The sequence below is a fragment of the Ceratotherium simum genome, chromosome 29, assembly GCF_057802395.1.
Source record: "Ceratotherium simum simum isolate JZ-2026a chromosome 29, ASM5780239v1, whole genome shotgun sequence".
NCBI classification, from domain to species: Eukaryota; Metazoa; Chordata; class Mammalia; order Perissodactyla; family Rhinocerotidae; genus Ceratotherium; species Ceratotherium simum.
Genome location: NC_141928.1, coordinates 12,811,708 through 12,836,619, shown reverse-complemented (window position 1 = coordinate 12,836,619; position 24,912 = coordinate 12,811,708). Strand labels below are relative to the sequence as shown.

At 36.0% G+C, this 24,912-nt stretch overlaps 1 protein-coding gene across 6 annotated transcripts in view; it reads left to right on the top strand.

Moving 5' to 3' along the window:
- The window catches only part of RABGAP1 (RAB GTPase activating protein 1), a 160,730-nt gene that overhangs the window by 46,215 nt on the left and 89,603 nt on the right, over positions 1-24,912 (top strand). For 4 of the 6 annotated variants that reach the window (XM_087419128.1, XM_004423428.2, XM_087419126.1 and 1 more), the window contains exons 3-10: positions 1,088-1,322; positions 2,469-2,673; positions 5,285-5,459; positions 6,033-6,190; positions 16,867-16,977; positions 17,372-17,438; positions 18,137-18,239; positions 19,188-19,357. In XM_087419128.1, the coding sequence (XP_087275254.1) occupies positions 1,088-1,322; positions 2,469-2,673; positions 5,285-5,459; positions 6,033-6,190; positions 16,867-16,977; positions 17,372-17,438; positions 18,137-18,239; positions 19,188-19,357 (1,224 nt within the window). Of the gene's footprint in view, positions 1-1,087; positions 1,356-2,468; positions 2,674-5,284; positions 5,460-6,032; positions 6,191-16,866; positions 16,978-17,371; positions 17,439-18,136; positions 18,240-19,187; positions 19,358-24,912 lie in introns of those variants that run through there. The other 2 variants (XM_087419129.1, XM_087419130.1) reach the window with 2 other exon arrangements.

Here is a 24,912-nt window from a genome sequence, read left to right as displayed (position 1 = left end):
GGCAAGAGTAACTGACGTGTTAGAATTTCCTTGGGAAAAAGTCAGCAAAAAAACACTTAAAACTGTTTATTTCTCAATCATAATTTATAGCCAAAGGGACTTGCAGTTTATAGAGTTATAAAAGATGTTTGAACTGGGTTCCTCTGTTACTGGAATTTTGCTTCTTAACTTCTGGGTTAATTTTACTGAGAAGACCTCATTCTCTTTAACAGTTTCATAGCCCCACCCATTTTAACTTTTCAGTCTTCAGAAAGCCTCTTAAATCAGCCACTCTTTTTTCATCATGACTTCCTTTTCCTAAATTAATTCTTTTGTTAATTTTTCCAGTATTCGTTGAATAAGCATTTAGTGACAATACTGGGTTTTGTCACTTGTGGTTTTCCTTATCATTGGGCAGTCTCCACTTGATTTTGCACTTGTTTACTTCCTTGTTGAGCAATTAACAATAAACCATAATGACTCCAGAAAAATACTTGACATTATTGAAATGGAGTGCTTCTGTTCCTCAGGGCCATTTTATGCGTGCATCTCCCCAGCCTTATTCAAGTGTCTCAGAACTTTAAGAACCTGTTCGTATCAGAGAAGTCTCCCTCAGAAATACAAGACACTTACTTGTAGCAGGAGTGGTAAAATACATGTGAAAATTTATTACCTACTAAGTATGTTTCTGTTGATAACTTTTGGAAGCAAACTCATTTTCCCTTTTTCTTAAGGATAAGAGAAGCTTCTAAAGATATTCCTCTTGACAGCATTATTTCTCACCAGACTGGTGTAATTATAAATATTTTAATTGTTGCTATTTTAGGACACTAGAGAAAACTTTTAGTAACATTGACAGACTATCACATGTATTTCTGGATATTAGTCTCAAATTCACTATACACTTTTCCATGAAAAGCTATGAATTGAGAGCAGCTACAGCTCTAATTTATCGCAGATCATGGTTTATTCTATTTTTTAAAAACTTTCAGAAGATATCTGTGTATCAAAAGAAATGCTGGCTGTTTTCTGTAGAATGCAGACCCATTTTAATCAGTACGGGCCTCTGTTTCTCACTTTGCTGATTGCATGTATTTGTGACCCTTAGATTATAGGGAATGGAAGTGAGCAGCAGCTGCAAAAAGAGCTAGCAGATGTGCTGATGGATCCTCCAATGGACGACCAGCCAGGGGACAAGGAGCTTGTGGAAAGGTCACAGCTGGATGGCGAAGGAGATGGGCCTCTTCCTAGTCAACTCTCAGCTTCATCCAGCATTAACCCTGTGCCATTAGCAGGGCTCCAAAAACCAGAGATGAGCCTACCAGTGAAACCTGGACAAGGAGGTTAGGATTGCTGCATTGCTTGCATAATTGAAGGTTATTGTTTTTAATATTTGAGTGTCCACCCTGTACTAGGTTTGATTCAGAGCAAGCAAAAACCATTATCTATGTTCTCTAGACTCTGGACTCTAGATTTAGGGGGATGTGAGAGGAGTAAATACATACACCATTCTGATTTGCCTTTAAATGTATGTCATTTCTACCAGAGAAAGAGAAAAAGTAGTTAAATGACATTGAGGGAGTCTTATTTCAGAATGTCTAAAGATTTTTCCAGGGAAGAAGGAATTTGAGTACAGTGTTGGAGAAATGGAGGAATAATGCGTGATGAAGAGTTGTTTGCTCCGGGCCTGTATAGCTCTATGGGAATAGTTGCCAAGTGGAAAAAGGGAGCTGAAAGGCATAGCAAGAAAGGAGGAAAAGGGCAATTATAAAGGGTCATTGGGAAAAGTAGGGTGTTAAAACTGTAGATGTTTATTGGGAAAGGACAAGCAAGGAGGTACAGAGAACATAATAAGGTGGCTGAGATGATGCATGAGAGAAATAATTATAACAGTGCGGATCAGAAAGAAGACAGAGATAAGCTTTTTCAGAGTGGTAAAATAGTAGATGTATTTTTGACCTAAATGTGTATTATAAAGTCAAAACAAATTAGAAGAGGCAGAAAGGGTAAATCAGATCTGAATCGCAGGTCACCTTTTAGATTTGGGAATGACATTATCAGCAATACCTAAAAATTTTGGTGTTCGTGACAGAGTTCTAGTGCGAGATTTCTGGCTTTCATAGGCATTTCTTCTGGGGCAATGGCCTATTATCTCAGTACTACTTAATTTTAGAATCTAAACGTAACTTTTTAGGGGCCGGCCCCGTGGCTTAGCGGTTAAGTGCATGTGCTCCGATGCTGGTGGCCCAGGTTCAGATCCCGGGCGCGCATCGATGCACCGCTTCTCCGGCCATGCTGAGGCCGCGTCCCACATACAGCAGCTAGAAGGATGTGCAGCTATGACATACAACTATCTACTGGGGCTTTGGGGAAAAATAAATAAAATTATAAAAAAAAATAAATAAATAAATAAACGTAACTTTTTACTTAGTGTTCATGTCATCAGAATATCGAAATGAAAATAGCCATCTCCTTATCGTTTCTTTCAGATTCTGAAGGGTCAAGTCCTTTCACACCAGTCGCCGATGAGGACAGTGTAGTTTTCAGCAAACTGACTTATTTAGGCTGTGCCTCAGTAAATGCTCCCAGGAGTGAAGTGGAAGCCTTAAGGATGATGTCCATCCTAAGAAGCCAGTGTCAAATTTCACTAGATGTAACCCTATCAGTGCCCAATGTCTCCGAAGGAACTGTGAGGTAAGACCAGTTTCTTGAAATGTTTGTAACATTTGGTCAGATTTCTGACCTATAGTTTTAGAAAGAAGCAGTAGTGAACAAAATACATCATTATTATATCCATGTAATGTTTAATTGATCTGGCACTTACCTTATGTCTTTCAAGGATTGTAACCCTTATGAAAAATAGTCACTTATTTGAACAGTTTTTTCTACTCTTCCCCGCCCCAATGGTGTGTAGCACATTAGAAATTTAAATGTTTTGGAGATAATTGCAATATGTTGACCTGAGAGTCTGCCCAGAAAATTAATTTGTATTTTCCATGTTCCCCCAGTACAAATACTAGCTTGACACATTAGTTCAATGTAGAGTTTCATGCTGATTTTGTAAATTATAAAAACCTGTTGGTAAACATTAACCATTCCAGTACAGTCTCTTAATTTTTAAGAGGAAACTGAGGCCCAGAAAAGTCTCTAGAAATGGCCATTGTTATACTAACTAGAATAAATCACAGCAATTAAACATAGACAACCAGATGTCTATATTAACTAGCTAAATACAGAATTCTAAATAATCAGATGAATACAGCTAATAAAATAACTTTTTCCCTATTACAAAAAAATACATGCTTATTTCAGAAAAATCACAACACAAGCTTATTCTTAATTCTACTCTCCCATTGATAAATACAGTTAACATCTTGGTTTATTAAGATCATCTTTGTGTTTTTGTAAGTATATATGTTTGTGTATGTGTGTATATACCTACATATATATACATGTATAATTATACAACTCTTAGAATCAACATTTTTTAATAGCAGTGGAATTATACATATCCTGTAACATGCTTTTTTCACTTAGTTTTATATCATGAATCTCTTTCCATGAATCTCTTTCCATATCAATAAATACAATTAAAAATTTTAATTTATAATACATGATGGATTATTCAGAAATAACCACTGTTAGACATTTTAGTTTTTTTTTTAATGATAAAAGTACTACTATTAATAGCTAATATTAAGCTTTTATTATATGGGCACATAAGTGCTTTACCTATAATTTTCTTATAAATGGGTATTTTTGAACTAAATTTTTGTAGTTTTTAAAATTTCCTTAGGATAAATTCCTAGTAGACTTATTGGGTCAGAGATTTGCCCATTTTTTTGATACGTTGCCAAATAGCCATCTAGAAATATTGATCCAGTTTATATTTTTGTCAGCAGTGTATGAGAATATCTATTTCTCTACCCTCAAAGCATTTGGGATTTTCATGGTAATAGAGTTGTAGCTATATGTGGATAGTTGTAAGGTAATTATTTAATGTCCCAATCATCTGTAGTCTGTAATCATCTGTAATCGTGTAATTTTTCTCTTCTACATTTAAAGAACTATTTCACCAAGACTCACAAATCCTAATTTTAATTTATTAATGTGAAACCTGTAATAAAATTCGTTTAGCACTCATTTCTATATACTTCTTAGTCAATAGTCATTCCCCCAATTGAAGTTATACTTTATTCTAATATATTTTCATTCTATAAAGACATGAGAAAACTAATTTCTCTTGCCCCATGTTTTCAGAGTTTTTATCAAAGTGCCTTTGCACCTGGATTAGATCCCCTTCCTAGGTATCTCCATTATGCGCAAGGTCCCCTGGGCTTTCTCCATCAATGGCCCTGCCCATTCAGTGTTGAAATAGCATCGTTTCTTTTTAGTCCTTTTTTTTATAATTTTATTTATTTATTTATTTTTTCCCCCAAAGCCCCAGTAGATAGTTGTATGTCATAGCTGCACATCCTTCTAGTTGCTGTATGTGGGACACGGCCTCAGCATGGCCAGAGAAGTGGTGCGTCGGTGCGTGCCCGGGATCCGAACCTGGGTCACCAGCAGCAGAGCGCGCACACTTAACTGCTAAGCCACGGGGCCAGCCCATCTTTTCAGTCCTTTGATAGCTGTGTCTTTAGTGCCCAGAACAGAACCTGGAATGTTGTTAAAATCACATAAGTGTTTGTTGAATGAATACATTTTTGAGTGAATGACATCCCTTTGATTTTCATTGTATGGCATCCTTTTGATTTTATTATCTTTTTTTCCTTAGGTGTTATCATTTTGTACAGTCTCTCTCCCCTTGCTTCCCATGAATCACAATAACATGTTTCACTCTGAGAAAGCACATCCGTTTTTTATTTTTTCAAATAAAGCAGATCAGGTCATTTTTTTAGGAGAAAATGAAAAGCACAGCTTTAATGATTTCTTTATGATTTCTTTTGGTAGTCTAATTAATTTACCCATTGATCTAGTCTTTATTTAGTTACAGACTATATAAGAAACATATGTACTACAGACTATATAAGAAACATATGTACTTATTGATATTGTTTATGCCTTCCTGATTGCCTGCCTAAAACATAGGATTATGTAGTTTCTAGTACCATGGAAATTACGTGATCAATAACTTTAGGAATCCACATATAACTTTTTAAATCAAGATTTAAGCTTACTATGACTAGCACCCCAAAAGTGGTTTCTATGATCTTCTTGTAGAAAGATGTCTTGAATCATAATATAGATGTGGTGAAAGTAGTCATAATCTCTCTAATCTCTTTATATCCCTTTTTCTGAGCAGACTCTTAGATCCTCAGACAAACACTGAAATAGCAAACTACCCTATCTACAAAATTCTCTTCTGTGTCAGAGGGCATGATGGAACTCCTGAGAGCGACTGTTTTGCTTTCACTGAAAGTCATTACAATGCAGAGCTTTTCAGAATACACGTCTTCCGGTGTGAAATACAAGAAGCTGTAAGTCTTTAAGAGAAAACTGTCTGCAAATGAACCTTCACCTGTACCCCTCAATATGTTGAAATGATTACAGTACTTATTATGATCACTTATAAGCCAAATGGAATTCTCTGCTAGTGTTTTATTTATTCCAGCTTTGTGGACTGAAATAAACTGAAAGTTTGGTTAACCAGAACATTTTTGTTGCTAAGAGTGTCAGAGAGACCATTGGCTGCTTCTTGATTGGGTTAGATAGACATCTTGGTTCTAGCAGTGACATATTTGCAAACTGTTCTTTTAGAGCTAAACTTGTAAGATTATTTTTATTGTAATAAGTATATTCAGATAGTTTCTAACAATTTAGGAAATAATTTTTCACTTGGATTTCTAGCGTTTACACCGTTTCTTTTTTAAAACACTTTCTCTGGCCATCTTTACTGTTGTTTGCTTTATAACAAATTAGATAATTTACCAACAGAAGTCAATGGCGCAAAGATGAATTACTCTCCCCAACAGAGTAGGTAACCTTCAGCCTTAATAAAAGTATTTTATTTCGTGTCATAACAGCTCATTTCCTAACATGTCTGGTTGTAGGTAAGCCGGATACTTTACAGTTTTGCCACTGCTTTCCGCCGTTCTGCCAAGCAGACCCCACTTTCAGCAACTGCTGCACCCCAGACTCCTGAGAGTGACATCTTTACCTTCTCTGTGTCTTTAGAAATAAAAGAAGATGATGGTAAAGGTTATTTTAGGTAGGGCATCTTTTTAATTTTCCTTGGGTTTGTATTAACATGCTATATTATTTGTGGTTCAGGGGAAACTCTAGGTCAGGTTATATACCTTTCGTACTATAAAATGATTGTTTTTGTAGGTAGAGTTTTTTTTTTAACTGTAAGTAATAAAGGAAAAGACATAGGCAAATTTGCAGAGGCAAGATTTGAAGAATTTTAAAACAATAAAGAAATTCTTGGGGCCAGCCTGGTGGCGTAGTTGTTAAGTTCGGACACTCCGCTGTGGTGGCCCAGGGTTTGCAGGTTTGGATCCTGGGCATGGACCTACACACCACTCATCAAGCCATGCTGTGGCAGGGGTCCCATATATAAAGTAGAGGAAGATGGGCACGGATGTTAGCCCAGGGCCAGTCTTCCTCAGCAGAAAGGAGGATTGGCAACAGATGTTAGCTCAGGGCTAATCTTACTCGCAAAAAATAAAATAAAATTCTTTCATGTGGGAAAACGTATCATATTACCATGTTCTTTTAGCCAGTCTCAAAGTAACTGACCTACTCCTCATGTGAAGTATGAGAGAAGCCAAATCACCTGAATTTCTATATTTGTTTTGTTGGGGTTTTTTGTGTTTTGTTTTGCTTTTGGTTGGTTTGTTTTAATAATCTAAAGATCTTAAGGCTATTAAAATTGGGTTTTACCATTAAAGTTTATCTGAACACATTGGAAGGGGAGAAATGAGGTCTGTCTGAAGTCTAACTTTGCATATAGGGTCACAAATAACTGGTTTTGGTTTTTAAGTAAAATGATACTTCTTTGAGTAGTGAAAAAAACCCTGGAATAGAAATAAAAACTTAGATTTCATTTAATTATGCTACTGTTAACAAAGTGACCTTTTCCAAGTTTCTTTACATCTCCTGGCAGTACATTCCTTATTTATAAAATGAAGTGGTTAGACTCTAAAATCCTTTCTAACTTTAAAATATTATGGTCGCAAGATGATTGACTTTTTCTTTTTTTTTTCCTCCATAGCCCAAATCACAAAAGGGTGCTTTTGGGGATCATAATCAGTAGTTGCATATAGAGGTCTCTTTCCTCTATGACTGCCTCATAAAATGGGTAAAATGAAATTACATCAAAACATGAATCATTTTTAATATTTTGGTTTTAAATAAAAAAGCATAATGACTGGGTTGTTTGGAAAACTGATAACTCTTAGTCTCCCTTCAAAGACTTTGGAATTGTCATGCCATCTGGTGGCTGTTTTAGTGTACAATGCCGCTTCAACTTTGATTTGTGGACTCAAGTATGAGGCATTGTGCTCTCTACTTTCTCATTAGCTATATTTCTCTTCTCACAGCAGCACTGTGATATGATGCTTCCCTGCAGTATGCGTTCCTGCTGTGGGAAGTGGAAATTATAATCTGTAAACTTTGTAATCTACAAAGTTTGTATAACTTTTTTCCTTTTTAAGAAACAAAACAGTTTCTTTAAACTGTATTTTTTCCCTTTAGTGAAGATATTTATGTAGATCCTGTTTGTAAATTCCAATTTTGAATAGGAAAGATTTCTAAGATCTCAGAAGAGAAGCACTAGATAACTTCTCTTCCTTCTGAGGTCAGGCATATTCAAGACAGAGTAATCGCTATCACAAACATCCCTGTTCTGTTCACCTTCATACCAAGGAGATGCTGTACAAAAAATCCCTGGATGGTCAGATTTGCTTTTCATATCTGTTAGGGCTTTGTTCTCTTTTTGTTGCATGGTTTTACTGAATTTGTAGCTTATAGTAGTAAATGATATTGCGTAACCTAATATAGTGATGAAGTCATTGAAAAAAGTATGCCTTTTTTGGTCACATTTGAACTTGTCAAATGCCAATTCCTTTTATCCAGTGATTCTATAGTATGTCTAGGAATTTATCTACAGAAATAATCATTGAGGTGCCCAAAGAATTATCAACATGAATGTTCCCCTTAACACTGTATATAGTAGCAAAATTAAAAAGTGAAAATTAAATGTTGACCAGATTAAAATACGATACATTTTGCAATATATACAAATATCGAATCGTTATGTTGTACACCTGAAGCTAATATAATGTTGTACGTCAATTATACCTCAAAAAAATAATACAATAGTATACCCATATGACTTACCACCTCTCCAAGAAATATATCTGTATGTAATTAACCATAGCACAAGATAGATTGTGGTTTTACCATAACGGAAATACAGACAAGTGCTATGGCAAGAATTAATGCTCTTCTTTTCATTTCTGAAAAAGTATAATTCTTAAATTATTAAAATTAGAAACTTCCCTTTCAATTTAGCTGTTAGGAAGTTGGAGCATTTTCATTTATACCATTAAAAGCACTTCATTTTTGTCTTAATCTACCAAATAACCCCATTGGATAGACTGGGTATTTGATATTGTCTTCTTTTATAGGTAAAGAAACCCAGGGAAGTGAAGCCTGGATTTCAGTTTCTTAATTTATACAGTAGGAATTAATGTAAAATTACTTGGTTGGATCCATTTAATGATATAGTGACAAGACCAGAAATATAATCTAGAGCCCTTGACGTCAAGTGAAGTGCGTTTCCAGTTCTTAGATTCTCTGCTCTGTTTCCTGTAAATGTATGTTTTCCTTGTCCTTCAGACTCAGGACACCAGAGACAACTTTATATCCATTGTTGTTTTGAATACTGCTGAGAGATAGTATATTTATTTGTACTTGAGCCTCCACAGCACATAGAACTAGTATATCTATTATGAGTTGAAAATTGAGACCTGTCCCTATCCTTATAAGTGAAAATTCTGTCAGCCACAAATATTTAATCGTTTGGTATGCAAAAGTTTTTCTTTGCACATGTTTGATGTTTCTAGACTCCTTTACTAAGATTCTTTGATTTTCTAATCTTGATGTTATAAAATGTTCTTGAATTGGCTACTATATAAGAGCAGATGGGCTTCAAACTAATTTTATTTCTTCAGAGCCACTTTTTAGTTTGAGTAGGTACTCGGAGCTCTCATGTAGCCTTTTATATAGTATCTTCTAATGGTTCTGTTGCCGTTATCTTAAAGTTGTACAGTAATAAGACACAATTTAGATTTGCTGCAAATCAGCTGATTGCCATAGGCAGATGTTTGCCTTTGAGAACATAGGAGCTAGAGAAAGTGGTGTGTTGGAGACTAGAGGATTGTTCTGGTAAAATGTCATTTTAAGAATATTTTCATCTTTGCTCTTAAGCTGATATTTAACTTTATCATTACTATTATTTTTATAGTTATTACACAAGTTTACAATAAGGTTATCACTGCTTACAGGAAGTGTTAGGCAACAGCTTACTTTTGGCCATATCTTCCTCATCTCTGTCATTTTTTGAAGGCATCTTGTTTTGAAATTCAGAGATCTTTGATTAAGTATCTTTTCATCATTATATATTTAAACAACTGAGGTAATAATTTATTTGTAAAAACAGGTGACTAAACAGAAAGGAAAGAAAACTAACATTTTTTTGAGCACCTGTGCGCTAATGCCATACTAGGTGCTTTACAAATATCTAGTTTAATTTTCACAGCAACAAAAAAGAAAAAACTAAAGCCACATTTTAGGGGGCATAGGAGTGTTTTTTTTTAATTATTATTGATGTTTTAATAGTTTTTAAAGTGAAATTTTGGGTTGTACGTTTTTGTTTGTCCATCACCATGTATGTCTCCCTTCACCCCTTGTGCCCACCCCCCACCCCCATTGCCCCTGGTAACCACAATACAGTTTTCTCTGTCCATGTGTTGGTTTATATTCCACATATGAGTGAGATCATACAGTGTTTGTCTTTCTCTTTCTGGCTTACTTCACTTAACATAATACCCTCTAGGCCCATCCATGTTGTTGCAAATGGGACGATTTTGTCCTTTTTTATGGCTGAGTAGTATTCCATTGTATATATATGTATCACATTTTCTTGATCCACTCGTCAGTCAAGGGACACTTAGGTTGCTTCCACTTCTTGGCTATAGTGAATAACGTTGCAGTGAACATAGGGGTGCGTAAGCCTCTTTGGATTGTTGATTTCAGGTTTGTTGATATCCCAGTAGTGGGATAGCTGGATCATAGGGCATCTCTATTTTTAATTCTTTGAGGAATCTCCATACCATTTTCCATAGAGGCTACACCAGTTTGCATTCCCACCAGCTGTGTATGAGGGTTCCTGTTTCTCTACATCCTCTCCAACATTTGTTATTTTTTGTCTTGGTGATTATAGCCATTCTAATGGGCGTGAGATGATATCTTAGTGTTGTTTTGATTTGCATTTCCCTGATGATTAGTGATGTTGAACATCTTTTCATGTGCCTATTGGCCATCTGTATATCTTCTTTGGAGAAGTGTCTGTTCATTTCCTCTGCACATTTTTTGATTGGGTTGTTTGTTTTTTTGTTGTTCAGTTGTGTGAATTCTTTATATATTATGGAGATCAACCTCTTGTCAGATGTATGTTTTGCAAATATTCTCTCCCAGCTGGTGTGTTGTCTGTTCATCTTGATTTTGGTTTTGTTTGTCTTGTAGAAGCTCTTTAATCTGATAAAGCCCCACTTGTTTATTTTTTCTTTAGTTTCCCTAGTCTGGGTAGGCATGTCTTCCGAAAAGATTCCTTTATGGCCAATGTCAAATAGTGTGTTGCCTATATTTTCTTCTATGAGTTTTATAGTTTCAGGTCTCACCTTCAGGTCTTTGATCCATTTTGAGTTAATTTTTGTGAATGGCGATAGCAGATGGTCCACTTTCATTCTTTTGCATGTGGCTGTGGCTGTCCAGTTTTCCCAACACCATTTATTGAAGAGACTTTCCTTTCTCCATTGTATGTTCTTAGCTCCTTTGTCGAAAATTAGCTGTCCGTATATGTGTGGTTTTATTTCTGGGCTTTCAATTCTGTTCCATTGATCCGTGTGTTTGTTTTTGTACTAGTACCATGCTGTTTTGATTACTGTTGCTTTGTAGTATGTTTTAAAGTCAGGGATTGTGATGCCTCCTGCTTTGTTCTTTTTTCTTACGATGGCTTTAGCTATTCGGGGTCTTTTGTTGTCCCATATGAATTTTAGTATTCTTTTTTCTATTTCCGTGAAGAATGTCATTAGCATTCTGATTGGGATTGCATTGAATCTGTAGATTGCTTTAGGTAATATAGACATTTTAACTATGTTTATTCTTCCAATCCATGTGCATGGGATGTCTTTCCATTTCTTTATGTCATTATCGATTTCTTTCAATAATTTCTTGTAGTTTTCATTGTATAGGTCTTTCACCTCCTTGGTAATATTTATTCCTAGATATTTTATTCTTTTTGATGCAATTGTAAATGGTATTATCTTTTTGAGCTCTCTTTCTATTAGTTCGTTATTAGCATACAGAAATGCAACTGATTTTTGTAGATTGATTTTGTATCCTGTGACTTTGCTGTAGTTGTTGATTATTTCTAATAGTTTTCCAACGGATTCTTTACGGTTTCCTATATATAAAATCATGTCATCTGCAAATAGTGAGAGTTTCACTTCTTCCTTACTTATTTGGATTCCTTTTATTCCTTTTGCTTGCCTAATTGCTCTGGCCAAAACCTCCAGTACTATGTTGAACAGGAGTGGTGAGAGTGGGCAGCCCTGCTTCGTTCCTGTTCTCAGAGGAATGGCTTTCAGTCTTTCCCCGTTGAGTATGATGTTGGCTGTAGGTTTGTCATAAATAGCCTTTACTATGTTGAGGTACTTTCCTTCTATTCCCATCTTGTTGAGAGTTTTTATCATAAATGGATGTTGTATCTTGTCAAATGCCTTCTCTGCATCTATTGAGATGACCATGTGGTTTTTATTCTTTGTTTTGTTGATGTGGTGTATCACGTTGATTGATTTGCAAATGTTGAACCATCCCTGCGTCTCTGGTATAAATCCCACTTGATCATGGTGTATGATCTTTTTAATGTATTGCTATCAGTTTGCCAATATTTTGTTGAGGATTTTTGCATCTATGTTCATCAGTGCTATTGGCCTGTAATTTTCCTTCTTTTTATTGTCTTTGTCTGGCTTTGGTATCAGGGTGATGTTGGCCTCATAGAATGATTTAGGAAGTGTTCCATCTTCCTCTATTTTTTGGAATATTTTGAGGAGGATGGGTATTAAATCTTCTTTGAATGTTTGGTAAAATTCACTGGAGAAGCCGTCTGGTCCTGGACTTTTATTTTTGGGGAGGTTTTTGATTACTATTTCAATCTCTTTACTTGTGATTGGTCTATTCAGATTCTCCATTTCTTTTTTTTTTTTTTTTTTTAAAGATTTTATTTATTTATTTATTTTCCCCCCAAAGCCCCAGTAGATAGTTGTATGTCTTAGCTGCACATCTTTCTAGTTGCTGTATGTGGGACACGGCCTCAGCATGGCTGGAGAAGCGGTGCGTCGGTGCGCGCCCGGGATCCGAACCCGGCCCGCCAGCAGCGGAGCGCGCGCACTTAACCGCTAAGCCACGGGGCCGGCCCCTCCATTTCTTCTTGATTCAGTTTTGGGAGGTTGTATGAGTCTAAGAATTTACCCATTTCTTCTAGATTGTCCAATTTGTTGGCATATAACTTATCATAGTATTCTCTTATAATCCTCCGTATTTCCGTGGTATCCATTGTAATTTCTCGTCTTTCATTTCTAATTTTATTTACTTGAGCCTTTTCTCTTTTTTTCTTAGTAAGCCTGGCTAAGGGTTTGTCGATTTTGTTTATCTTCTGAAAGAACCAACTCTTTGTTTCATTAATCCTTTCTACTGTGTTTTTGGTCTCAATTTCATTTATTTCTGCTCTGATTTTTATTATTTCTCTCCTTCTGCTGACTTTGGGCTTTGTTCTTCTTTTCCTCGCTCTGTTAGGTGTAATTTGAGGTTGCTTATTTGGGCTTTTTCTTGTTTGTGAAGGTGGGCTTGTATCGCTATGAGTTTCCCTCTCAGGACCGCTTTTGCTGCATCCCATATGGTTTGATATGGCATATTTTCATTTTTGTTTGTTTCCAGATAGTTTTTGATTTCTCCTTTAATTTCATCAATGATCCATTGGTTGTTCATTAGCATGTTGTTTAATCTCATTTTTGTCACTTTCCCAGTTTTTTTTTTCATGGTTGATTTCCAGTTTCATAGCATTATGGTCTGAAAAGATGCTTGTTGTTATGATTTTAGTCTTCTTAAATTTATTGAGGCTTGCTTTGTTTCCCAACATATGGTCTATCCTTGAGAACGTTCCATGCGCGCTTGAGAAGATGGTGTAGTAAGCTGTTTTTGGATGGAGTGCTCTGTATATGTCTACTAGGTCCATCTCGTCCAGTTTTTCTATTTTTTTTTTTTTTTGTGAGGAAGATCAGCCCTGAGCTAACATCCATGCTAATCCTCCTCTTTTTGCTGAGGAAGACCGGCTCTGAGCTAACATCTCTTGCCAGTCCTCCTCCTTTTTTTCCCCAAAGCCCCAGTAGATAGTTGTTTGTCATAGTTCCACATCCTTCTAGTTGCTGTATGTGGGACGCAGCCTCAGCATGGACGGAGAAGCTGTGCGTCGGTGCGCGCCCGGGATCCGAACCTGGGCCGCCGGTAGCGGAGCGCGTGCAGTCAACCGCTAAGCCACAGGGCCGGCCCTTCAGTTTTCCATTTAAGTCTACTATTTCTTTATTGACTTTTTGTCTGGATGATCTATCCATTGCTGTAAGTGGGGTATTAAGATCTCCTACTATTATTGTGTTGTTGTTAACGTCTCCTTTTAGGTTTGTTAATAGTTGCTTTATGTACATGGGTGTTCCTATGTTGGGTGCATATATATTTATAAGTGATATGTCTTCTTGGTGGAGTGTCCCTTTTATCATTATATATTTCCCTTCTTTGTCTCTCTTAACCTGTTTTATCTTGAAGTATACTTTGTCTGATATGAGTATGGCAACACCTGCTTTCTTTTGTTTGCCATTAGCTTGGAGTATTGTCTTGCATCCTTTCACTTTGATCCTGTGCTTGTCTTTAGAGCTGAGATGTGTTTCCTGGAGGCAGCATATTGTTGGGTCTTCCTTTTTAATCCATCCTGCCACTCTGTATCTTTAGATTGGAGAGTTCACTGTGTTTCCATTTAGGGTAATTATTGATATATGAGGGCTTCATGTTCCTGTTTTGTCACTTATTTTCCGGTTCTTTTGGATTTCCTTTGTTTCTTGTCCCATTTGTTTTGGACTGCCAATTCAGTTTGGTTGTTCTGTCTTATGACTCTTCTAGTTTTCTCTTTGTTTATCATATGTGATTTTGTTTTGATTATTTGTTTAGTGGTTACCTTGAGGTTTGTGTAAAAAATCTTGTGTATGAGATAGTTCATTATCTGATGGCCTCCTATTTCCTTATACTAAGTCAATTCAATCACTTTCCTCTTCCCCTTCTAAGTCGTTCTTGTTATACCTTATTCTGTCTTGTGTTGTGGGTGTGTGTTTACAGTGATGAGGTTAAATTTATTTTTGGTGAATTCCTTCCTTTGATCTTTGATTTTGGTATTTAAGTGGTTGCTAACCTATTCTGGTAAAGATCTGCTATTTTTCTGAGATTGTCTACCTATTTTTCTCCCTGCTCCAAGCTTTGTATTCCCTTTCTCTTCTTTTTTTCAGGCCTGAGGGCCTTCTTGAGTATTTCTTGTATGGGGGTCTCATGGCTATGAACTCCCTTAGCTTTTGTTTATCTGGGAAAGTTACTATTTCTCCATCATATTTGAAGGATATTTTTGCTGGATAGAGTATTCTTGGCTGCAAGTTTTTGTTTTTCAGTATTTTGACTATATCATTCTAGTCTCTCCTAGCCTGTAAAGTTTCTGTTGAGAAATCTGCTGAGAGCCTGATGGGAGTTGCTTTGTACGTTATTTTTTGTTTTTGTCTAGCTGCCCTTAATATTGTTTCTCTGTCGTTGACTTGGGCAGCCTTACCACTAGATGTTGTGGAGTGGACCTTTGCCTGTTGACGTATTTAGGTGATCTGTTGGCTTTGCTTACTGGTATTTTCTGCTCTTTCCCCAGATTTGGGAAGTTCTCAGCTATTATTTCCTTGAATAGGCTCTCTGTTCCTCTTTCCCTCTCTTCTCCCTCAGGAATACCTTTAATTCTTATGTTACATTTCCTAATCGAGTCAGATATTTCTCAGAGACTTTTTTCATTTCTTTGTAGTCTTAGTTCTCTCTCCTCTTCCATCTGGAGCATATCTGTACTCCTATCTTCTATGATGCTAATTCTTTCCTCCATGTTGTCAGCTCTGTTCTTTAAAAATTCCAGATTCTCCTTTATCTCCTCCATAGTGTTCTTCATCTCCATCAGCACTGATTGGTTTTCTTTATGATTTCAATCTCTTTTGTGAAGAAACTCCTAATCTCATTGAATTATTTGTCTGTGTTGTCTCGTATTTCGTTGAGTGTTTTTATGATAGCTATTTTGAAATCTCTGTTGTTTAGGTTATGGATTTCTGTGTCTTCAAGGTTGGTTTCTGGGTGCTTGTCATTTTCCTTCTGGTCTGGTGATTTCATGTACCTTTGCATTGTGGTTCCTGTATTGGCTTTGTTTTTCCTCATCCTGGAAACATCTGGTTGCAATTTCCACCCGCTGCCACTGTGTAGGGGTAAAGGGCTGTGTAATCTGAGCCCCCTGCGCTCTGCCCCGGCTGTTCGCTGTGATCCGCCGGTCGCTTGGTCTGGTCTGGTTGGCTGAGCTGCACGGTCTGGCTTGCGGCATGCGGCGGGGCTCTCCCTTTTGCCCACTGGGTCCCTGGGGTGGGGGGCTTCTCATTTGCCCCTCGTTATCTGCTCTCCTGGGGTGCTCAGATGTTGATGGTACCCTGTAGCAGTTCTGAGTCCTCTGTGTGGGAGTTTCCCACTGGCTGAGAGATCCCAAAGAGCTACCATTTCCCTGCAGAGGGCCGCCCCTCCCTCCTCGCTGGGAGCCGTGGTGTCCGGGATCGCTGATCTGATGGAGAGGGAGAGGAGTTCTCCTTACCTCTCCTCACTTCCTCCAGGGGCCCAGCACGTTCCCCTCTCAGATGTGCAGTGTATCTTTCCGATCTTGATTTTCACCGTCTAGGATTCTGTTGTTGGTCCGTGACTGTTCCTTTTGTTGTATCTTATCAGGGGAAGAATTTACGGGAAACCTCACTCCGCCATGACGCTGACATCACCAGGAGTGTTTTTGTTTGTTTTTGTTTTTTGTGAGGAGGGCTAGCCCTGAGCTAACATCTGATGCCAATCCTCTCCTTGTTTTGTTTTTTTTTTCCCTTGAGGAAGAGTGTCCCTGAGCTAACATCCGTGCCCATCTTCCTCTACTTTATATGGGATGCTGCCACAGCATGGCTTACCAAGTGATGCGTTGGTGCGCACCTGGGATCCGAACCTGCGAACCCTGGGCTGCCGAAGCAGAGCACGCGCACTTAACTGCTTGTGCCGCCGGGCTGGCCCCAGGAGTGGTTTTGTTAGCTTTTATAAATGGTATAGTGGATTACATCTAGTAATAATGATATTTTCACATCAAGAGGCAGATGATTTTTAAATTTCTGTTATGATTTGAAAGCCAGGCACAGAAAAGAATTGTTTTCTGTGCCTGGTTTTCGTATCATAACAAAAATTGTTCTAGTGTATGTCACAAGAAAATACTTTGGAAAATTAATGAAATACATTGTTCTACAGTGCAGTTCCTAAAGATAAGGACAGACAGTGCTTTAAACTACGCCAAGGAATTGATAAGAAGATTGTCATCTATGTGCAACAAACAACTAATAAAGAACTTGCCATTGAAAGGTAAACATTTTTAGTAAGTTTAGCTTAAATTAGATAAAAATTTTAATTTTTATCAATCTATTGGAATAGTCCTGTGCTGTATTCAAAAATGTAATTGTAAAATATTTTGTTCCCTAAGGAATTCTTATGATTATTGAAGCACATACTTCATTCACTTTGAATTATCCCCCATAATTCTTAAGCTAATATGCTGACTTCAACTATGTGATAATAAAAGGCAAACATAGAATTTGCTTATCTCAATTAAAGAAGTAAGGATTATTTTGGCAATTTTAATTTATTGATAATTTTAATGTGACCTTTTTTCCATCAATAAGAATTTTTTTTAAGTGACCTAACAAGCATCTTTTTTGTGTCATCTTTTTTCCAAATTTATGCAGTTCTTTTTTTGCAGGTGTTTTGGTCTTCTCCTTAGCCCTGGAAAAGATGTACGAAATAGTGACATGCATTTGTTAGATTTGGTAAGCATTACTTTTTTTTTAAGGTTATACACTAATTCCTCGATAAAGTTTGTTTCACTTTAACCTTATCTGAACCTAATGTTAAAGCACGTTTATGAAGGTGTTCTTGTAAGCTATAAAACAATAAACAAAGATAAGGGAATTTCCTTATTTCTGACTTGCTATTTACTAGTCTGATCTTAGACCTACTTATTCTCAGCCTCAGTTTCTTGACTGTGTAATAGTGAATAATTCTTGTTTATCATGTAGGGTTGATGTGGGAAACAAAGGAGAAAATTTGTGAGAAAATTATTTGCAAACTATCATGAGCTCTATAAAAGCAGGTGGTATTAGTAGTATTGCTATTATATGAAAACCTTAATTTTCATAACTAAAATTTATGTGGTAATTATTTACTTGACAGAAGAATTCATCATAGGTTTAGATAGTAAGTTTTCCTAATATTTCTACAATTTGATATGATTTACAAGCATTTGCTTTACCTATAACTTTTCAGGAACAATTGCACAAATAATTGGCATGTTTTTAATTTTAACTGTAATCATTCACATAACACTCCTACCTTTTTTTTCTTAAATATATGATCCTCTTTTATTCTTTTATATTTTTATAACTCCTATTTTTTAAAGGCAGCAAAATGGGGTTAGCTGTTGTTCACTTACTTTGGCACTAATGTTTGGTTTTACTCTTTTCTTTAGGAATCTATGGGCAAAAGTTCAGATGGAAAGTCCTATGTTATTACTGGGAGTTGGAATCCAAAATCCCCCCATTTTCAAGTTGTAAATGAAGAAACTCCTAAAGGTGATGTAAATTGCTGACATCATGAGAACAGAAATTTTAGTCCCAAGAAGATACTCACACCTTAGGACCACTTATTTCAGTGTTTGCCTAACCAAAGAATTTGAGTAGTTCTTTGAATTTATTATTAACTTTGGACTGTAAACAAAGTATCATTTTTCCCCACTTATTTTTCCCTCCCTCTCTCTCCTTCATTTTTTCCTTCCCTGCTTCCTTTTCTATATAGGTAATTATTTACAGACTTCTAAATTTTATTTATTTTTGTGAAGAGATGGTATATGCACATATGGTTAAAAATTCAAAGGATGTATAAGGAAAAGTAAAAGTCTACCACAGTCCCCAGGGCCTCATCCCAAAGGAGACCACTGTGACCAGTTTCTTTTGTGGCTTTTCAGATATTCTGTGCATAAACAACCTTTTTCAAGATAGTTCATACTCTTCCTGAATGTCATTTAATGGCTGCATGATATTCTACCATAAAAATGTAACATGATTTGCTTGACTAGTGACTCTTAATTGAGAATGCACTTTTTTCTCCTTCGTTTTTTCTTGTTACTCATAGCACTATAGATAAATGGATAAAAGATAATAGACAGTTACTCTTGTTAACCGAGGTTTTAAAAGACAATTCCCAGTGTTGGTGAGAGTGACATAAAAAAGCCATATGCCACTTTTGCAAAATAACCTGACAGTACATTTCATAAGCTTTAAAGTGCATACTGCTGTCACTTATTAATTGCTCTTCAAGGAGTCTACCCAAGAAAAGAATTCTTCAATACAGAAAAAAAACTTGCAAAACAGCAATTTATCTGATTATTTTAGATTTTTATTTAATTGATGGATTACTTTAAGATATCTTGAAAGTTTGTAATAAAAGTAATTACGTTTACATTAGTCATATGAGGAAATATAGTTCCTTTTTTTTAATTTGTTTCTCCTCTCTCTCTCTAGATAAAGTGCTGTTCATGACCACAGCTGTTGATTTGGTAATAACAGAAGTACTAGAGCCTGTTCGATTTCTCCTAGAGACAAAAGTCCGAGTTTGCTCACCTAATGAGAGATTATTCTGGCCCTTCAGCAAACGTAGTACTACTGAAAATTTCTTTTTGAAACTAAAACAGGTACTGTACTTTTCTGTAAATATGGTGGAGGGGGGAATAAGAAAGGAGAGAAACCACTTCTGAAGCTGATTTATCATTAATCTAAGCTATCCATTACATCTTTCAATAGTCATATGTATTTTAAATATATATATATATATATATTTTTTTTATAATTTTATTTATTTATTTTTCCCCCAAAGCCCCAGTAGATAGCTGTATGTCATAGCTGCACATCCTTCTAGTCACTGTATGTGGGATGCGGCCTCAGCATGGCCGGAGAAGCAGTGCGTCAATGCGCGCCCGGGATCCGAACCTGGGCTGCCAGCAGAGCGCACGCACTTAACCACTAAGCCACGGGGCCGGCCCAATTTTAAATATATTAAGAGGAAAAATTGTCTTTTATTTTTACCCATCTATTTATCATTTTTGTTGCTCTGCATTTCTTCCTGAAGAAGCAAGTTTCCATCTGGTCTCACTTGCCTTCAACCTGGAGAACTTTTAACATTTCTTTTAGTGCAGATCTAATAAAGAATTTTTTATCTTAGACTGTCTTACTCTTAGACTTCCTTATCTGAAAATGTCTTTATTTCACTTTCATTCCAGTAGGATATTTTCACTGGATATAGACTACTGTGTTGACAGTTTTTTTCTTTCAGCACTTTAAAGGTATCCTCCCACAGTCTTCTGGCTCCCATAGTTTTTGTTGAGAAGTCAGCTTGTGTTTATATTTGTTCCTATGTATGTAATAAGTCATTTTTCTCTGGCTGCTTTTCAGATTATTTTTTATATTTGGTTTTCAGACATTTAACTATGATGTGCCTAGGTTTAGTTTTCTTTCTGTTTGTCTTGCTTGGGATTTGCTGGGATTCTTGGATTTTTAAATTTATGTTTTGTTTTTTCTTTACCAATTTTGAGGACAGTCAGGCCCATTATTTCTTTCAACTTTTTTTCCTGCCTCATGTCTCTTTTCTCTCTATATGGGATTCTACTTAAACATTTTTTAGATTTTTTAATATTATCCTGCAGAGCTCTGAGGCTCTATTTAGTTTTTCAAATCTTCTCTTCTGTTTTTCCTTCAATTAGGATACTTTCTATTGACCTGTCTTGAAGTTCACTTGACTCTTTCTTTTGTCACCTCCAATCTGCTGTTAAGCCCATTCAATGAATTTTGTAAAAATTTCAGATCTTATGTTTTTTATTTCTGGAGTGTCCATTTGGTTCTCTTCTTTATACTTTTTTTTTTATAAGGTTTCCTCTTTGTTCTTTTATTTTAAGCATTTTTTCTTTTATATCCTTGAGCATAATTATAATAAAGCTACTTTAAAAATCCTTGAGTGCTAATTCTAATGTCTAGTGAGTCACGTTTTCCTGTTTCTTTGTCTATTTAGTAATTTTGGATTATATATTAGACATTTTTAATGATAGATTATAGAGACTCTGTTCTGATCTTCTGAGAATCAATTAAAAAAAAAAATCTGTCAGTTAATTTGGTCAAAGTCAAACTCCATTCTCTGTTTTCCTGTAGTGGCAAACAGATGAAATCGCTCTTCCCTTCTTTTAGCTTTCCTTGGCCCCAGTTGCCCCACTACTTACTGCTCTTCTTTTTGCTTTCTGTTGTATCAAAACTTGAAAGAAATCAAGTTCACAAATAGCTAAACTGCTAGATCCAGTGGTCAATCTGAGTCTTCATCTTACTTGACCTGGCAGTAGCATTTGGTCTAGATGCTCAGTCCGTCCTCCTTAAATATCCCTCTTTCACTTAGCTTTCAGGACATCTCAAATTTACTATGTCCAAAAAGGTCTCATTATCTCCTCTCCTACCCCTAAAATGCTCTACCTACCTGTCTTTACTATTTCAGTTCATGAGCGTCTTCTCCTAATAGTTGCTTAGACCAAAAATTTTACTCTTATTTTTCACACCCCGTATGCAGTTTGTCAGGAAATTCTCTTTACTTTCAAAACATAGCTAGAATCTGACCCTCTTACCACCTAGATTACACTGACCTCATTTGAATCATCATTTGTACCTGGATTATTGCAGTAGCCTTTACACTCATCTCCCTATTTCTATTTTTGCCCCCTTTTGATATATTCCTAACATAGTAGCCTAAGGTCAGATCACATCATTTTTCTGCTCAAAACCCTCTAACCCTAATTTTACTCCATAAAAGCTAAAGTTGCAGTAGCTTGTAAGACCTTATCTGACGCTGCCTATTAGATCGTAAACTAATTCCTTTCTTACTACTCTTCCTTCTTGCTTGCCTCCTCTGCTCTAACCATGCTCTTAGGGCCTTTGCTATTAACTGTTCCTTCTGCCTACCTCCTTCAAGTCCACATCTTCTTCAAGACTTTGCTCAGATTTACTTCTCAGCAACTCTTGACTACCCCATTTAACACTGCAATTTGCCCACTCTTCCACTGGTACCACCATCCCCCTCCCCCTAACTGATATATTTTTAATTTTTTACAAGGCTATTATCTTCCAGTATAACACATAATATACTTATTTTTGTTTTATTTATTATCTGTTTTCCATATTATAGACCTGTACTAAGGCAGTATTCCTAATCTGTTTTGTTCACTGATTTATCCTAAGCATCTAGAGTTTAGTTCTCAATAAATATTTGTTGAATTGATTTTATTTACCTGTAACTTTGCTCTTCCATTATACAAAATTGTAATGTTGTATGTGGATTACTTGAATGTACTTTTCTATAGCAATAAATATTTTGATTCCACTGTATCCAAGTTAGCTGTTTTGGTTATAGTTGGAAATGGGTAGCAAGCAGAACAGGAATAGAGGTTTCTTTTCAGTGTTGTCTTAAGGACAGAAAGTAAACCTGGGTCCCAGCACTGTTCTCCCAACTCTTCACTGTGGCAAGAGTAGAGGATTAGCATAGGGTTGTCATGTAGAACTTGGCTTTCGAGTGAGAGTACGTGGATCTTACGATTGATGAGGTTTATGACTTTGAGCAAGTTCCTTCAATTCTCTGAGCCTCAGTTTACTCAGCTGAAAAATGGCAGTGGTAGACTGTTCCTCATAGTGTTATTGTACCATTAAGTGAGAAACTATACAACACACTTGGAGTAGTTCCTGGCACATAGTATGTTCTCCATATATTTTATCTGTTATGATTGAGAAGGACTGTGGAACCTCAGTGGGACAGAGGAAAAATAAAAAACACTAAGTCATGAAATCAGAACAGCATTGATGATTTAGAGGATCAGCCTCAAGGGAAGAATGCTTCAGAAAGAAAACCAATTTACAGGCATCGTTTTAAAAGTTTAGAGAGTGAATGGAAATGACTCTTAATAGTTTCTACAGTAAGAGATAATAAATAAAAATTAATGGTATAATGTTTTTAGTATGAATTTTATGTAAAAAAATATTCTCTTTTATTAGAATTCTGTCTTTAATCTTATCTTAGCGAACATAAATAAGATACCCCGATCTTGCTTTTCCCTTGAAGTCTTATGTTACACAACCTTGAATTCAAAGATTGCCTGAATTGACAGGAATATTACTTTTGTGGTTTGGTCTAGCATATTACATCTAATTAGGCTAACAAATGACTTGGCAGGGTAAACCAGCCAAAAACATATGTTTGCTTGAGACATAGCCTGATAGACTGCACTAGACTCTCTGTTAAGGTTACAAGCCAAACATAGGCTGAGTTGTCAGTATTTTCTTTGCAAAATGCAGAAGTTTATATGTGGAAGCTGGGAGGAGGGCAGGGAATTCCTGAGCATAATCTTTCATTTTTCTCCTTATTTGGATAGGTCTTATTGGGGGGCGGTGGGGATGACTTGTGTGAGGGGTAGGGAGTGGGAAAGGAGAGAGCGTGAGTGTGAAGAATTTGAATAACTTTTTGCTGTCTTAGAGCACTGTTAATCTCATCCCATGTAACATAATAAACTAAGTTTATTTATTCCCTGTTTTACATTCATGTCATTAAAAATAATAGCAGCTACCACTAATTGAGGCCCTACTATGTTCATCGCTCTGCTAGCTACTTTCACTTTTTCTGTCCTTTGTAATTTTTATAGTAATCCAGTGAGGATCATATTCTCATTTTATAGATCCAAAGATGTAAAATAATAGATGTTACGGAATATTGTGTGAAGAAGGTACGTAAGCCTTCTAAGAGTCTCAGCCAGAGTTCTTTCCATAGAAACATTCTCCTTTTATCTTTCTTTCTATAAGAGTATTTTTAGGATACTTAAATCAAATTAAGCATAATTTAAAATTTTAACCTCTGTGCAGTTCTCATTAGACAGAAAAGGAAACAGTGCTACAGACCAAATTTTTAAAATACACCATGTATAGTTTCTGTGTATTGCTGTCAGTGTGGGAAAACAATTATAGAAATGTTTTTTAAAATACATGTTTAAAAATTGATTCTTTTTTTTTTTTTTCATTAAAATCATCTGGTGACTCAGTAACTCCTCTTTAGCCTGGAAGCCTTCCCAACTGTGAGGATTGTTATATTAAGATGGCATCATATCAGAGAAGAAACTTTCAAAATTAGTGGGGAAAAAAAGATTGATTTCTTAGATTTAAAATTTCAGATATCATTTACTGAAAGAGTAAGAAAATGGTCCAAAAACTAGATTTTCCAACATAAGGTGAATAAAAGACCAACTAAGCATTCTTAAAGCTATAGAAGTATAGAATTTTGTTGCCAAAGAGACTTTAGGGGACTTAAAATCTTTTATAAAATTATTATTTTATAAATGTGGAAGCTGATGTCTGAAAGAGTAAGTGATGTGGCCGATGTTAGATACACGATTAATTAGTATAACCGTATGGGAAACCTGAGCCTCTTATTTCTGTTTGCTCTGTCTGTGTGTATGCAGGCACATGCAAACCTATGCAGTAAACCACGGTACTTCTCAAGATAAAAAATAGGAAAATGCTTTCTATACCAGAGCTCTTCAACTGCTAAATCTGGAGGCACATGATATCAGGCTGTTCCACTATTCCTGGGAAATGTGATCACTTGGTTAAGGTGGTGACCACTGGATTTCTCCTTTGTCAAAATAGTTTTTTCTTTGCATTTAGCAAGTAATCTTTAGGGTGGTACTTCAGCAATTTCCAAATATCTTATTCCTCAACAACTTTCTAACTAATGATTTTAGCGTCCGTGGATGATCCTTCCTGAATCAATTGATTTCTTTCACATATTTTCAATAGTAATTTAACATTACAAGGTTTTCTTCTTTTACATTTATATATTTTATAATATTGAATATCTTAATTACAGTAGCAGTAATATATTTATTTGCTTTATCCTACTTCATCAGAGAATTTAAAAATATCAGTATGCAGGAAACACCTTTAATATGTGATTTTTATTTTATTGCTCCTAGCAACTTTATAACAAAATATTTATAAACTTGTAAAATGTCTTTTGAGGAAAGGTACTATCATATGGGTTTATGAAATACAGATTTCAATTATTTAAAATTCCAGTGAGGACAAGCTTATATTTTAATGCAGTTACGGGTGGGGATAATTAAGCAACGATTAATAAACTTGTACCATTTCTCAAATACATACAATGCCACACTCC